We start from the raw sequence: 13438 nt of genomic DNA, 5'->3' as shown, positions 1-13438 counted from the left end.
AGACAATCTAGATAAGAAACTGAATTACATGATTTATTAAGTACTTTTAGGGAGTCAATAGCTAACTAAAATAGAGGAATTAATCTCTAAAATAAGCTCTGATTTACAGAGTATAATAGCTTTGGAACATGTTGCTTCATAAATAAAGTTTCTAGGTTTGAGCCTATTTTTTCTAAGGAACTTAGTTCTCTTCTTATGAGTTTTCCTAGTTTGAAGTTCATTCGATTTATTTTTAATACAATCATATTATCCTATGTCATTAACTCTTTGTGATATAGAGCAAGTATACCCTATCAAAGGATATACTGAACAAGAGATCAGACAGTGTATTCTTGATCTCTGTAACGGAAACTCAACTATTCAACAAGACTATCTGGAATGGTTAGAAGTAAGAAGATTACTTAACACAATTCATAAAGCCTTATGACAAGGTGCCACGCAGATACTCCAATTTATACCTACTTGGATTACAACCATCGAATCCCACGAACTAGAATTTTGGAATAAATGGTTGGATAAAGTAGAGGTTGTTATAGGGTATTGGTATTGTGAATCTCAGAATTCAGAAAAACTTGTGATATCACTTGCCTCACTTCCTAATTAAGAAAAAGCATAGTAGACAACGAAACACTCAAGTAGTTCACTACTAGCCTATATAGTATCTTACTTTACAGCCAAGATATGCAAACTTTGTAGCTCAAGAATCCTAAAAAGATTGGGAAAAAGTCAAAAAATTGTGCTTAAAGGCAATAAAAGAGGAATACTTTATTTCAAAAGAAGAAGGTAAATGGAAAGTAGAAGAAGGACTTCTAGATATAAATCTTTTGGATGCTGAAAAAATCAGCAAATATTATGAAGAAAAACTTAAGAAATAAAGAAAAACTTCAAAGAAAGGGAAAACTAAAAAGATCCCTCTAGGGCCAAAATGGAAGATCTAGAGAATCTAATCTCTAATCTCAGGGAAACCAAGATTACAGATGATCCTTTAAAAGGAATGAACAACCCTGTACACCCTTTTGAAAGATTTTTACAAGAAATCTCAAAGCTTGAGTACACACTTATGACTTATCCTACAAAGATAAAGTCAAAATTTATGTCAAGACTGACACCTCGATTAGTGAAAATATCGTCTAGTAGAAGTTTCCTAAATATTGACTATGTTAGTAATATATTGATGCTATCAAAAATTGGAAAACTATAAATTGGGTCTATGTGCAAAACAAGTCATTTGACCTAGGACAAACTTATCAATTCTTATGGTCTACACTGGAAAGAGCTACAAGAAGCTTCTAGATAAGTCTAGAAGCCAGTACCAGAATCTTAGATATGGTAAGGGACTTGAAAAGTTGTGAAGGAATATTTGCTCTTTTCAAAGATATGCTCTCAAGAGAATTTACTGGGATAATAATATCTAGTAGAAACCTTGTAGAGATCATTACTCTAAAAACTCTAACAAAGCTTCGTCTTTGCGATATGTGCCAATTCAAAATTTTTTTTTGTGAATATAGATGATATTTTTATCAGCTACCCGGAGGCACACATAAGGTAATGAAAAATACATTTTTTGCAAAGTTGCCCAATAAATGAGATAAAACAACAAATAAGGCCTTTAAGCTGCTTCTAGAAAAAGAATCAAATAGTTGATTCCTCAAAAGGAAAAATCAAAGTTGTAAGGCAACTCGTGAGAATAAGATATTTGAATGCGAAGCTTGACAAAGAAGCTAAAAAGCTTAGCTTTGATGACACTTGTTGTTACAACTTTGAAGGAGTCCCAAGACAATATAGTTGTATTAAAAATAAATCGAATAAACTTCAAAATAAGAAAACTCATAGGAAGAGAACTAAATTCCTTAGAAAGAATAGGTTCAAACCTAGAAACTTTATTTATGAAGCAACATGTTCTAGAGCTATTATCCTCTGTAAATCAAAGCTTATTTTAGAGATTAATTTCTCTATCTTAGTTAGCTCTTGACTCACTGAAAATACTCGATAAATCATGTAATTCAGTTTCCTGTCTGAATTATCTACCTTGGTATTTAACTCCTCAAGTTTATCTATGACAATATTCAATAAACCTATGACAAGTTTATTTTCGATCTCATGATGTAAATGAAAACAAAATTTGCTTAAGCACCTGCTTCCATTTAGTTCATTATTCATAATATTGTAATAAGAGAAATTAATAAAGTGTTCTAAAGTCCACCAATAACATCCCAAACAACTTGATTTTTTATCTGATTATAATATTATTAAATCATTAAATTTTGATTAATCATGGTTTAAAGTAACATGGCTTTGTACCATTTATGAAGCAACATAAAAAGATTAATTTTCATCAAAACTTAATTATCATTTTCATTATACCATACATGTATCTTAATGAAAATTAAACAATTATATTTTTAAATGCATGATCATAATATAATTGAAAGAGATTTAAGAGTACCTTGATTAATTTTTCAAAGTATTTGAAAGAACACAAGTTTGAGAGAATGCCTTTTAAATTTTATACTCTTGTCAAATTTACAAGCTCTCTCTTATATAGATAGGAGAATGACTATTTTGGATTTCAACCTTTGTTGAATCTTTAGACATAATTATTAAAGTCTAACTACTATCTTTACAAGTGGCTTATTAATTGATGCTTATTGACAAATATTTACTACTTTTTTTCTTAGACATTGGATTTTATGTCTCCCATGTGTTCTACATAATAATTTTAAATCTTATCCCAATGGAAATATGCTAGCAAAATCTAAATCTTTGATCTTCAAGTGTTGGCAACATCTTGTCTTTCCATTTGTCTTTCGCATCTTTGGTACAGTTGCGTTCCCCATGTTAATCATTTGTTATGGGTTGATTAAATTTTCTAATCCTTTTTTGGGCTTTAAATAGGATAAGGCTTGTCTGATAAATTCATAAAGAGTTTGAAAGTGTCTTCAGCTTTTTCTTCAGTTAATACCAGTCAAAAAGTTTCTTTCATAGTTTCCATCAGGGTTTTTTGAGAAATATTTTGGATTTTAAACCCTTCTGTTATTTTTCTGAGTTGAGACTGATTTCCTTGAATAAAGTGCCTTGAACTTTTGCATATTTACTAGGTAGAGTTACTACAATCCTTTTATCTATATGAATTGTAGTGTTCTTCTACAAAAGTTCATCTGTCTTGGATTGAAGTTGTAATATTTTTCCTATATGGATCATAGTCCAATGTCAATCCTTTCTATTAAGGTTTTTCATTATTTGTTGTATTGCATACCATCCCATTGAGATGTCTTCTCAAACCATTAATCCATACCATGGTTCTCCTACAATAAATTCTCATATCTGCTCAGGTTGGATATTATCATCTTCTTGGATTGAAGAAGTGATAACACAAGTAAATGTGTGAATCTTTTTATCCAATACGCATAATGCTTGTTTTGCAACGTTTGATATTTAAGGATCCACCATTGCTTCTTAGACTCTATTCCCATTGCATCAATCCATCCTTTGTTCAAGAGTTGTCCAAAATTTCTTCTTCTAAAGAGTTTCCATGGAATATACAATTCAATAGCTCCATCCACAAATACAGATAAACTTGTCAAAAAATCATTTACATCTTTTTCTTGTAACAGTGTTATTAATGTTTCTAAAGTGACTAGTTCAAGGTAAAGCATAACAAAGTTAGTTGTCTCTAAATATCCTAGTTTTCAAAAACATTTGATTCTGAAAAATTGATCTCCTTACGACTTCTTCTTATTTATAATACACCTTATTTGCTTCCAGCCATGCCAGTTTACCTACTAGCTTCTGCATTAACCAATTGAGCTCTACTAGCCCTAGAACTGTCACAACGGCTATTCGACACTAAGCTTCCAAGTCATCCCATAATACTCTATTGGCCTCTGTTAGTTTAAGGTGTTCAAGAAATTCAAAGTGATCTATAATACTTATTATTTCCTATAGTTTTTTCTTTTCCTTATCCTATTTTGTAACAATTTTATCTTACTTTTTAATAGTTGTTTTATCTTGTCTCTCGACAGTTTCAACGATTTTAGGTTTCCCTCCAATCTTTTTGGAGTTTTCCTTTTTTATTGGCATTTGTAGTAACAATGATTTCTTTTCCTCTATCTGACATAGAGTTCTTGTTATTGCATTATCCAATTTCAAAGTTCCTCTTTCTATCAAAGTTTCTTCATTTATTATAGTTTGATTTTGGCACTGTAAGCTTTTGTTGTGTATCCACTATGCTAGTTGTGCTAGCCTTCTAATACTTAGGATTTTGTTGATTAGAAGTATCCGTTTCTGATGAATGAGATGACCTGAAAAGTATTAATCCTTGTGATGTAGCAAGTTTTTCCTAAAGTATAATTATTATCCTATAAAGAAACAGTATTTTCTTATAAAGTAGTAATTACCTATTTAATTACAATATTTATAGACTTAACCTCTGTGTCTTGCTAGATTTTTTTCCTATTCAGACAATTTCTCCTTAAATGGGTTGTCGACCTGCATTTAAAATAGGAGAAGTATATTACAGTCTTTTTCTGATCCATTATCCTGTATAGACCTAGATAAAAAGTCTGCCGCAAAAATAGATTGATTAGAAATTTATTCAGTCTTAATGTTATATTCAACAAACCAGATTTCTCATCTAATTAATCTAGTTTTGTTATCCTTTAAAAGTTGTTTCATAAATGAAGTTAAATACTTCGAATATGTCCTTAAAGTAAATTATTGATTAATTACGAATAAACGAAATCTATTAATACATTCTTTAGCTACTTAAAGTTCTTTTTCGTGAGTAGGAGAATTTATTTCTATAACTGAGAATTTTCCTAGAGCATCTCAAACTATTCGTTCAATATTGTCAATTTCCTTGGCTTTAAGAACTCCTCCCCAATAGTAATAAAAGACATCACTCTCTATAATCATAGAGTCTGTATCTTCTGTTAGAGTTAAATTTTGTAAGCTCTTAGTCAAGTCTTTTGTCCTGATTATACAATTAGTGTCTTCATTAGTCCATTCACATGGCACTTTTAAACTCACTTTCTTTGTTAATTTGTTTATTATCCTAGCCAAATTCGGGACATATTCCCTAATTTGATTTGCTAGTCCCTGAAATTGTTGTAACATGTGTCTTGATTCTAACGCATTAGGAAAATCCAACAATTTCTTTGATATGTGGTCTTGAAGCTGAATTCCTCCTTCTCTAAATTCCACTCCTAGGAATTTGACCTTAGTTTGGAATCATTTTATCTTTTGTTCAGATAGAATCATTTTATTTTCAAGGAATCTTTTGGTTATTTGTTAAAGATGATTTATGTGTTCTTTCCTAATTTTACTAAAAAACAATACATCATTTATATAAACAACGCAAAAGCAAGACAAGTAAAAAAAAACCTTGTCCATTTTCCTTTGGAATATGGATGGTGCCTGTTTTAACCTGAAAGGTAAAACTAACCATTCATATAAACTTTTGGACATGTAAATATTGTCAAATGTATACTTTCCTCAGACATTTTGATCTGCCAAAATTCTGACTTGAGATCAAATCAAGAAAATATCTTTCCAAATCTAGTTTTATTTAACAAAGCTAACTTATTAGGAATTTTATAGGCATCGTTTATAGTTTGACTATTTAACGTCCTATAGTCGATAACCATCCTAACTTTTCCTCTTATTTGTTCTACTCTATTTATTACCATAAAAAGTAGGTGAGAGTGTGGATTGTTACTTTCTTGTATTAGCCCTTTAGCTAATAGTTTCGGTATTTGCTTCCTAAATTCCTCTTTTGTGTCTGGGAAGTACCTACGAGAGTCTGTTTTGACTTTATCATCAGGGTTTTTTAGTTTTATTTTAGTAAATATATCGTTCATTTCCCAAAGTTTTAATGGCATTTCATCAAAATAAGGAAAAGTTCCTCTTTAAATCTCTTAATGTCTTCGAGATTTGAAGAGTTATCATAACCTTTTAATATTTCGGAGCTTTCTCACCTTATTATTACTTTCATGCTCTTAAGGTATACTTCAGAGGTGTTTTCCCCCTATGATCTACCCCATATGATCCGATTTTTATAATAAGCATAGACCGTTTGAAATATTCTTTTAAAGTCATTTCCTTATCTCTTCTTAGCTCAACTTCTTTTATCCACCACTTTTCTTTAAGTTTGACAGAGAAGCTAATGTGTTCTATTTCAAGCTTTAATTTCTTTGGTTTAAAACCATTTTTTATTTTAAAAACTTCAAGTCTTACTAAGATAGGACTAGTGTGTCCTCCAAGAATAATATAGTCATTATCTTGGATGAACGACCTCACTTTTGGCTGTCCTCTCAAAAATGAGTTTCCAAGAATAAAGTCAACCTCTAAATAGTCTAATAGCAAGACTTTGAACATTTTCTTGTTTAAGAGAATGGTTACATTTTGGACATATTTCGTAATTACATTTTGTTCTCTATCTATGATTATATTCATAATAGGTTGGTCTAATTGTTTCCATAGTTTGGGAGGAAAACAAGATTTCTTAGCTATACATTTAGTCACTCTTGTATTTATCAGAATATCTAAAGTATAAGGTTTATATTCTGGGAATACTAGTTCCGCTTTGATACAACTATCTATAGTTTCTTGTACCAATGCATGACAATGAATTTTGTGATTCATTATCTTTCGTGTAGATGAAGCTGAATTGAGGAAATTAGCGACCAAGTTGACATAACTCTTCCAGTTCTAAATAATTTAACTCCAAGGAATTTATATTCCTTGGATAAGGAAATTGGTGACCAAGTTGATGAAATAGAGCAAATATTGAGTGGTTATTGACTATAGGACGTTAAATAGTAAAATTATAGACGATGCCTATAAAATTTCTAACAAGTCAGCTTTGTTAAATAAAGCTTGATTTGGAAAAATATTTTCTTGATTTGATCTCACATTAGGATTTTGGTAGATCAAAATGTTTGAGGAAAGTATACCTTCGATGACATTTACATGTCCAAAAGGCCTATATGAATGGTTAGTTTTACCTTTCGGGTTCAAACAAGCATCATCCATATCCTAAAGGAAAATGGACAAGGTTTTCTTTGACTTTGTCTAAATTTTGTATTGTTTATATGGATGATGTACTAGTTTTTAGCAAAACTAGGAAAAAACATATAAATCATCTTCAACAAATAACTGAAAGATTCTTTTAAAATAGAATAATTCTATCTGAGCGAAAGATAGAATGATTTCAAACTAAGTTCAAATTCTTAGGAGAAGAATTTGGAGAAGGGGGAATTCAGCTCGAAGACCACAAATCAAAGAAATTGTTGGATTTTCCTAATGTGTTAGAATCAAAACATATGTTACAACAATTTTTTGGACTAGCAAATCAAATTAGGGACTATGTTTTAAATTTGGCTACGATAATAAACGAATTAACAAAGAAAGTGAGTTTAAAAGTGCCTTGGGAATGGACTAATGAAGACACTAATTATATAATTTGGATAAACAACTTGACTAAGAACTTGCAATATTTAACTCTACCAAAAGATACAGATTTTATGATTATAGAGAGTGATGCTTCTAATTACTGCTAGAGAGGAGTTCTTAAAGCCAAGAGAACTGACAATATTAAATGAATAGTTCGATATGCTTTAGGAAAATTTTTAGCTGTAGAAATAAATTATCCTACTCCTGAAAAAAAAGTTTTAATGGTTAAAGAATGTATTGATAGATTTCGATTATTCTTGATTAGTCAAAAATTTACTTTAAAGACATATTCGAAGTATTTAATTTTATTTATAAAACTGTCTTTAAAAGATAACAAAACTAGATTAATTAGATAAGAAATCTGGGTGGCTGAATATAACATTGAAATTAAATATATTTCTAATCACTCTAATTTTTTGATAGAGTTTTTATCCATACCCATACAGGATAATGGATCAAAAGAAAATTGAAAGACATTTCTCCTGTTCCAAATGCAGATCGACGGCCCATTTAACAATATCCAGTAGAATTCTTTGATTTCTCTATAGAGAGAAATGTGATCTCCAGTTGTTGGAATATTTATACAAAGATATTTTTTTGATTCGTACTGAACTTCCATAGGACCTCATGCTGCAACAATCTAATTTCCACTAGAGCCAGAAAGGACTATCTAAATTTATTCTTTTCTCCGGGTTAGCTCTGATTGCATAATAGGATAATATTGTGAATTTAGTTATTTACTTCAGATCCTACTAGAGAGTACCCAGGAATGAGATTAACTTTTCACTCTCCTTCTTTCCTTAACCTGAAGAAATTGTTATGTATAACTTCCTCCTACTGCTATTGAATAATGGGCTTACATTTGTGAAATATTGTATAGAATCAAGGAGCTCCAGCATCTCAACTTAAAGGAGATCGGTCCTGGTTGCATAACAATGAAGGAAGACCAACACTGCAAAATAAGTCTACTGATTCATTTACCCATATTAGCAAGGTTGCTCAACCTTTTATTTTTTTATTTTTTTCTTTTCTTTTCTTTCCTTTTTTTATTTTTTTTTATAAATAATTAATCAGAGAGTTTTACAAGCATGATAGAGACTTAAACTTAAGATTTCTTCTTAAAAATTCTAATATTATACCAGTTTTGTTAACCCTTTTTTACTCAACCATTTCTTGTATTTGCTTGTTTCACTTGTGGATTACCAACCAATGTGATACAGTAGGATCTTCAACGAGTACTTGCAAATCTGTTGAAACTTCAAAATCTGCCACATTTGTGAGCAAATTGCCAGATAGAAAATAGAAATTTCATTCAAATATATCATTCTATTCAATCAGACTTTCCTCAGGAAGCAATGCTGGAATGTCTCCCAGAGAATCCATTTATATTCTGTTTCAATAATCATGTCAGGTTATCAGTTTCATTTTCAATGTTTATTACTGGAACCTGCTTTCTTTCCAGTATCAAAATTGAGATTTGCATTCTCCTTCATTCAACCAATTTGAAGCTTAAAATACTAAATCGCAAAGAAGTCTAATGTAATCCGAATCCAAAGTAAAATTTAAGATGACCTATGGTCATCAGCTTCGCAAGTATCAGATATTTGCTGAACATACAGGTCATCAACTATGAAATGGGTCGGAGACATGGTTATACTTAAGTATGTGAATCTTTATTGAAATTTCGAGTGTCACATTGCTTCTACATTCTTCCAATGCTTTTTAGCTAAACGTCTTTTATGTAAATGCATTTTTCTAATTTTTAATTAACATGACATACATTGATAAAAGATTAAAAAGAAAGTTCTCTTCAAAGTTACATGCTCAATGTTGTACAGCAAAATTTGAAACATACCCCAAATAAAATCAATACACAAGACAATTTTATGACTGGGGAATAGTGGTACGAGTGAATCCCACCAAAACAACGAAAACTACATTTGCAAAATTGGTTTCTAAGCTTTACGCTTCTTCAGAAATCTACAAGAAACAAACTCTCTTTTATCTGAAAAGCAATGACGATCACCTAAACAGGGAAAGCACTTAAAAAACTTGAGCTCAATTTCAACAAAAAATTATCAATATTACAATGATCAGTCATCTAGTTCTTGTAACTTATTTCGATGCTCCATTGCACACTTTAGAATCTTCTCCAAAATCTATTATATCATTTATACCAAAATTCAAAAAAATCTTGATTCCGAAATTTTAAATACTACAACAAATGCTCAGGTTCTGAATAAGGAATTCTAGAAAATATTTCTGAAAATCATGCATCTACCACATCATACCCAACTAGAGGAAGCGCAATCAATCCACTTCCAAAACTGAATTAATGTTAAAGAAAAACTAAAGCCCATGAATTGACAAATAACCTTAATTGGAAATTTTATCACCAGATTGTAAAGTCTTTTCAGCAGATTTGGGAACCTTTTCAACAGATGCCGCAGAGCTTGCAGACTCTTCAGTTTCAACAAGTTTCCGAAGTCTCTCTTGAAGAACCCTTACTCTGTCCTCAGTTTTACGAAGTTTTCTCCACCTGTAGGTCATCCAGAGTCCAAAACCACCGTACACAACAATATATGAAGCCCACACATAAGGATACGTTTCTGCATGCTCCTTGATTTTTCGATACTGTTCTTCTGCCTTCCTGATAAATCCAACACCAGGAGCACCAGCAGGCGAGTGATCCACTTCTCCCTTCTGCTCGGTAGCCATTTCCTTAATATGCCTTTACACACCCCAGTGAACTATTAAATCTAAGGACCAAACAAAATTAAATGTTATTTCGAGACATCCTATCCATAAGAGAACAAATACAACACAAATTGTTGAGAATCAATTTGAAAGCAAGTCTTGAACGAAAAATTAAAAGAAAGCGGAAAACCTAATCGTAGAATGAGAGAGAGAGAGAGAGAGAGAGAGAGAGAGAGAGAGAGAGAGAGAGAGAGAGAGAGAGAGAGAGAGAGAGGGAGAGCAGGAGAAGACTCTAGAGTAAGAGAGTGAAACCCATTTTATTCAAATGAAAAGCCTTGAAAGAAAATAGAGATATTTTGGACCTTTATATATAAGAGTGGTACAATTACAGTTTAGCCCTTCTTAGTTTTACAGAGTGCAATCGAAGTAGCATGGAAACGGAAACGTTGAAACACATTTTCTAAAAAATCTAGGAAATGGAAACGTAGGGAAATGTGTAAATATTAAAAATATATGGTTGCTTGATAAATATCAATTTTTTATTAAAATGTACAGTAACCTGTATTTTTTTTTTAAAATACATCTACAATTCAACACTCAAAAGATGGATGGTATTTCTCTTCTCCTTAGAATCAACTCTAATCATTCATATCCTTTATGCAAATTTATGTCACAAAATTTGCCCTGCATAAACCCATATGCAGAATAAATAGTCATAAAATCCTCAAAGCACAACACAAAGACTGTAATTTTCAGAATCCACAAAGCACAGTTTGTTTTAGTGCGGTTTAAGACATTTTTCAAACCAAACTGAAAAAAACAGTTCACAAAAATTTCAAACCAAACCAAACTGAAAAAGTATTGTTTGGTCCAGTTTGGTGTACAGTTTTAACCTAATAAAAATAATTTACTTCTAATAAATAATAAAAGAATTATAGTTATCAAGGACTTAAAACCTAATATTTCAATTGTATCTACCAATGCATACCGCAGTAACAATGTCTCCTTTGTGTGAAAGTAATAGATAAACAGAACATCTTAATTCCTAGTAATTGCATCATAAATATAACATGTTTAACTTATAGTATTGGCATATAAACACAACATGCTTAATTTATAGTAATATCATCATAATCATTAGGATCTAATACAAAGGGCTAAATAAATTCTACATAAACATCATTTATGAATCTCCCTTTCATAAATATCATGGTTGAGAGTATAGTTCCGCATACCAATAGCCAAATAACCATCATACACTTTACTAAGCAAGTTTAAGTAAACACATGTTCAAAGTAGTAAAACATAAAATAGAGTAACATAACGTTTAATGGTTTACTAATCTCCTCTAGGGTTTTACACTTAATCATGTCAATAATTGTATGAAAAATCAAATCTAGCAAGCTCTTGATGTTGAGATAGTTTGCCACCTAAAAAACAAACAAAAATGCAAGCAAAATGTTTACATGAAAATAGTATAGGAAAAGTTGTGACCTATAACAAAAACGTAGAAAATATATATATATATATATATATATATCATAGTTAAATTTATGACATTTTTAAGGACTAAAGCAAATACAAAATAAATTAGACTTTATATGTTGTAATAACCTACTCTTTAAACATGATATAGCTTAACATTTTAAAATTTAATGGAAGCCTAATTTGCATGAAAAATGTAATACTTGGTGCAGCAATGATTTGGTGTTTTCCTGCAGATGGTGTTTACTGCTTTGGCTTAAGCTCAATGAGAGGTGATTTGGTACTTTCAACATATTGGAGTTTCAATATTAAAATCTAAAGCTGCTCGAATTGAATAAGTGGGACATTGTAAGTCAAGTTTCTCCCTTGGATTAGTTGAATCAATTGATATGAAACAGGCCTACCAGTGAGTCAAATGCTGATTTTGAAATATTGCTTACAGGATCCAAAAGATACAACTATTAGATTCTTGTTAGATTGAATGGATCATCTATGATGTCTAGTGCACAAGCATATTACAGGTTAATTGAGTTTTTATTTAAAAACACATATCAGGCATCCATTTATTCTTAAGTGTGTAAGACTTTGTTCCACAAATGCAGGAACTCACAATGAGCATCATAATGCACTTAGACTTTGTTTAAAAAAAAAAAAAAATTAATTACTCATTATGAATTTTATCAAACACTTTGTGAGCATCATAATGCACTAAAACTTTATTATCAAAAGCACCTGTATTTCTTCCAATAACATACAAAACAAATGAATGGTAAGCAAGCGAAGACACTCATCCAGTTTCTCATCAACCAAATGAATTGTAAACAAATTTAAGCTAAAGTTGTAGGAAACAACTAAATGGAAAAGAAACAGAGAGATAAAAAACAAAAAATCCTCAAAATGCAGAATAAATAAATAAGTTCTGTAATTTCCAGTAAACTGTAATTTTCAAATCCTCAAAGTAACAAAATGCAGAGTAAATAAAGGCTTCTAAAGCACAACACAAATTCAAAACTTTCAAGATCCAAATCTCATAACAATCCAAAAAACAACTCATCACAAAACAAAGACATAAGCTTTGAAGCATACCCACCAAGCAACTGAAGTCTGTCACACTACACTTGAGCTGCTCAGCAAGATTCTGAAACGACAAGAAAAAAAACTGCTCTAAATTAATGGCTAAATTAGCTAGAAACTCAATAATTATTCATGGGAAAAGAATTACAGATTACATAATTTACATGTGTAGAATAAACTGTATTAAAATCAAAAGTTGCAGCAACATACGAACCTAAAGCATGAAGCCGGAGACGGAACAGAGCGTCGAAGACGGAAAAACTGATGAAGTCGTCGCCTGTCGAACACGAACAGGTCAGTATTTGAGAACTGATGAAGCCATCGATGCACTGATGTCCGATGAAACCGGAGATGCGTTCTCCGAAACTTCGAGAAGCCGGAGACGAATAGGATTTGTGACAGGCTGACAGCGACGGAGAGGAGATGGCTGGGCTTTTGGGTTGCTTAAGCGTAAAAGGGGAACGAATTTTGTTGCCCTTTTTTAACTCAAAGAAACGCCTTACAGAAACGCGTTTTCTTTTTTTAAAATTAACGAATTGATCCCGAAACGTTTTGTACCGGTTTTGGACCATTTTGAAAACCAAAACATTTTGGATCCGTGCTTCCAAGAGTGCAATTTAGGCTAATGTAAGATCGCAAAGCTGTCACTCTTACCCAAATAAAATAACATTACCTCTTAAACTTAACCTCCTCCGATTTTCAATTGAATAAAATTACATGCGTAATTTTT

At 31.2% G+C, this 13438-nt stretch overlaps 1 protein-coding gene across 2 annotated transcripts; it reads right to left on the bottom strand.

Moving 5' to 3' along the window:
• Nucleotides 1–9600: 9600 nt before the first annotated feature.
• LOC123210067 lies at nt 9601–13181 on the bottom strand. 2 transcript variants are annotated; one of them, XM_044628251.1, is made up of 3 exons: nt 12923–13181; nt 12721–12772; nt 9601–10211 (listed from the first exon to the last, which is right to left on the bottom strand). In XM_044628251.1, exon 3 carries the CDS (start codon nt 10168–10170, stop codon nt 9829–9831), a length of 342 nt encoding a protein of 113 aa, XP_044484186.1. In that variant the 5' UTR covers nt 10171–10211; nt 12721–12772; nt 12923–13181; the 3' UTR covers nt 9601–9828. The 2 variants fall into 2 exon arrangements, with proteins under 2 accessions (XP_044484186.1, XP_044484185.1); XM_044628250.1 differs by having other exon boundaries at nt 12725–12772; nt 12923–13180.
• Nucleotides 13182–13438: the final 257 nt, after the last annotated feature.

Source organism: Mangifera indica, chromosome 3 (genome assembly GCF_011075055.1).
Source record: "Mangifera indica cultivar Alphonso chromosome 3, CATAS_Mindica_2.1, whole genome shotgun sequence".
Taxonomy (NCBI): domain Eukaryota; kingdom Viridiplantae; phylum Streptophyta; class Magnoliopsida; order Sapindales; family Anacardiaceae; genus Mangifera; species Mangifera indica.
The sequence above is the reverse complement of the archived record's forward strand: the minus strand, read 5'-3'. Positions and strand labels throughout refer to the sequence as shown.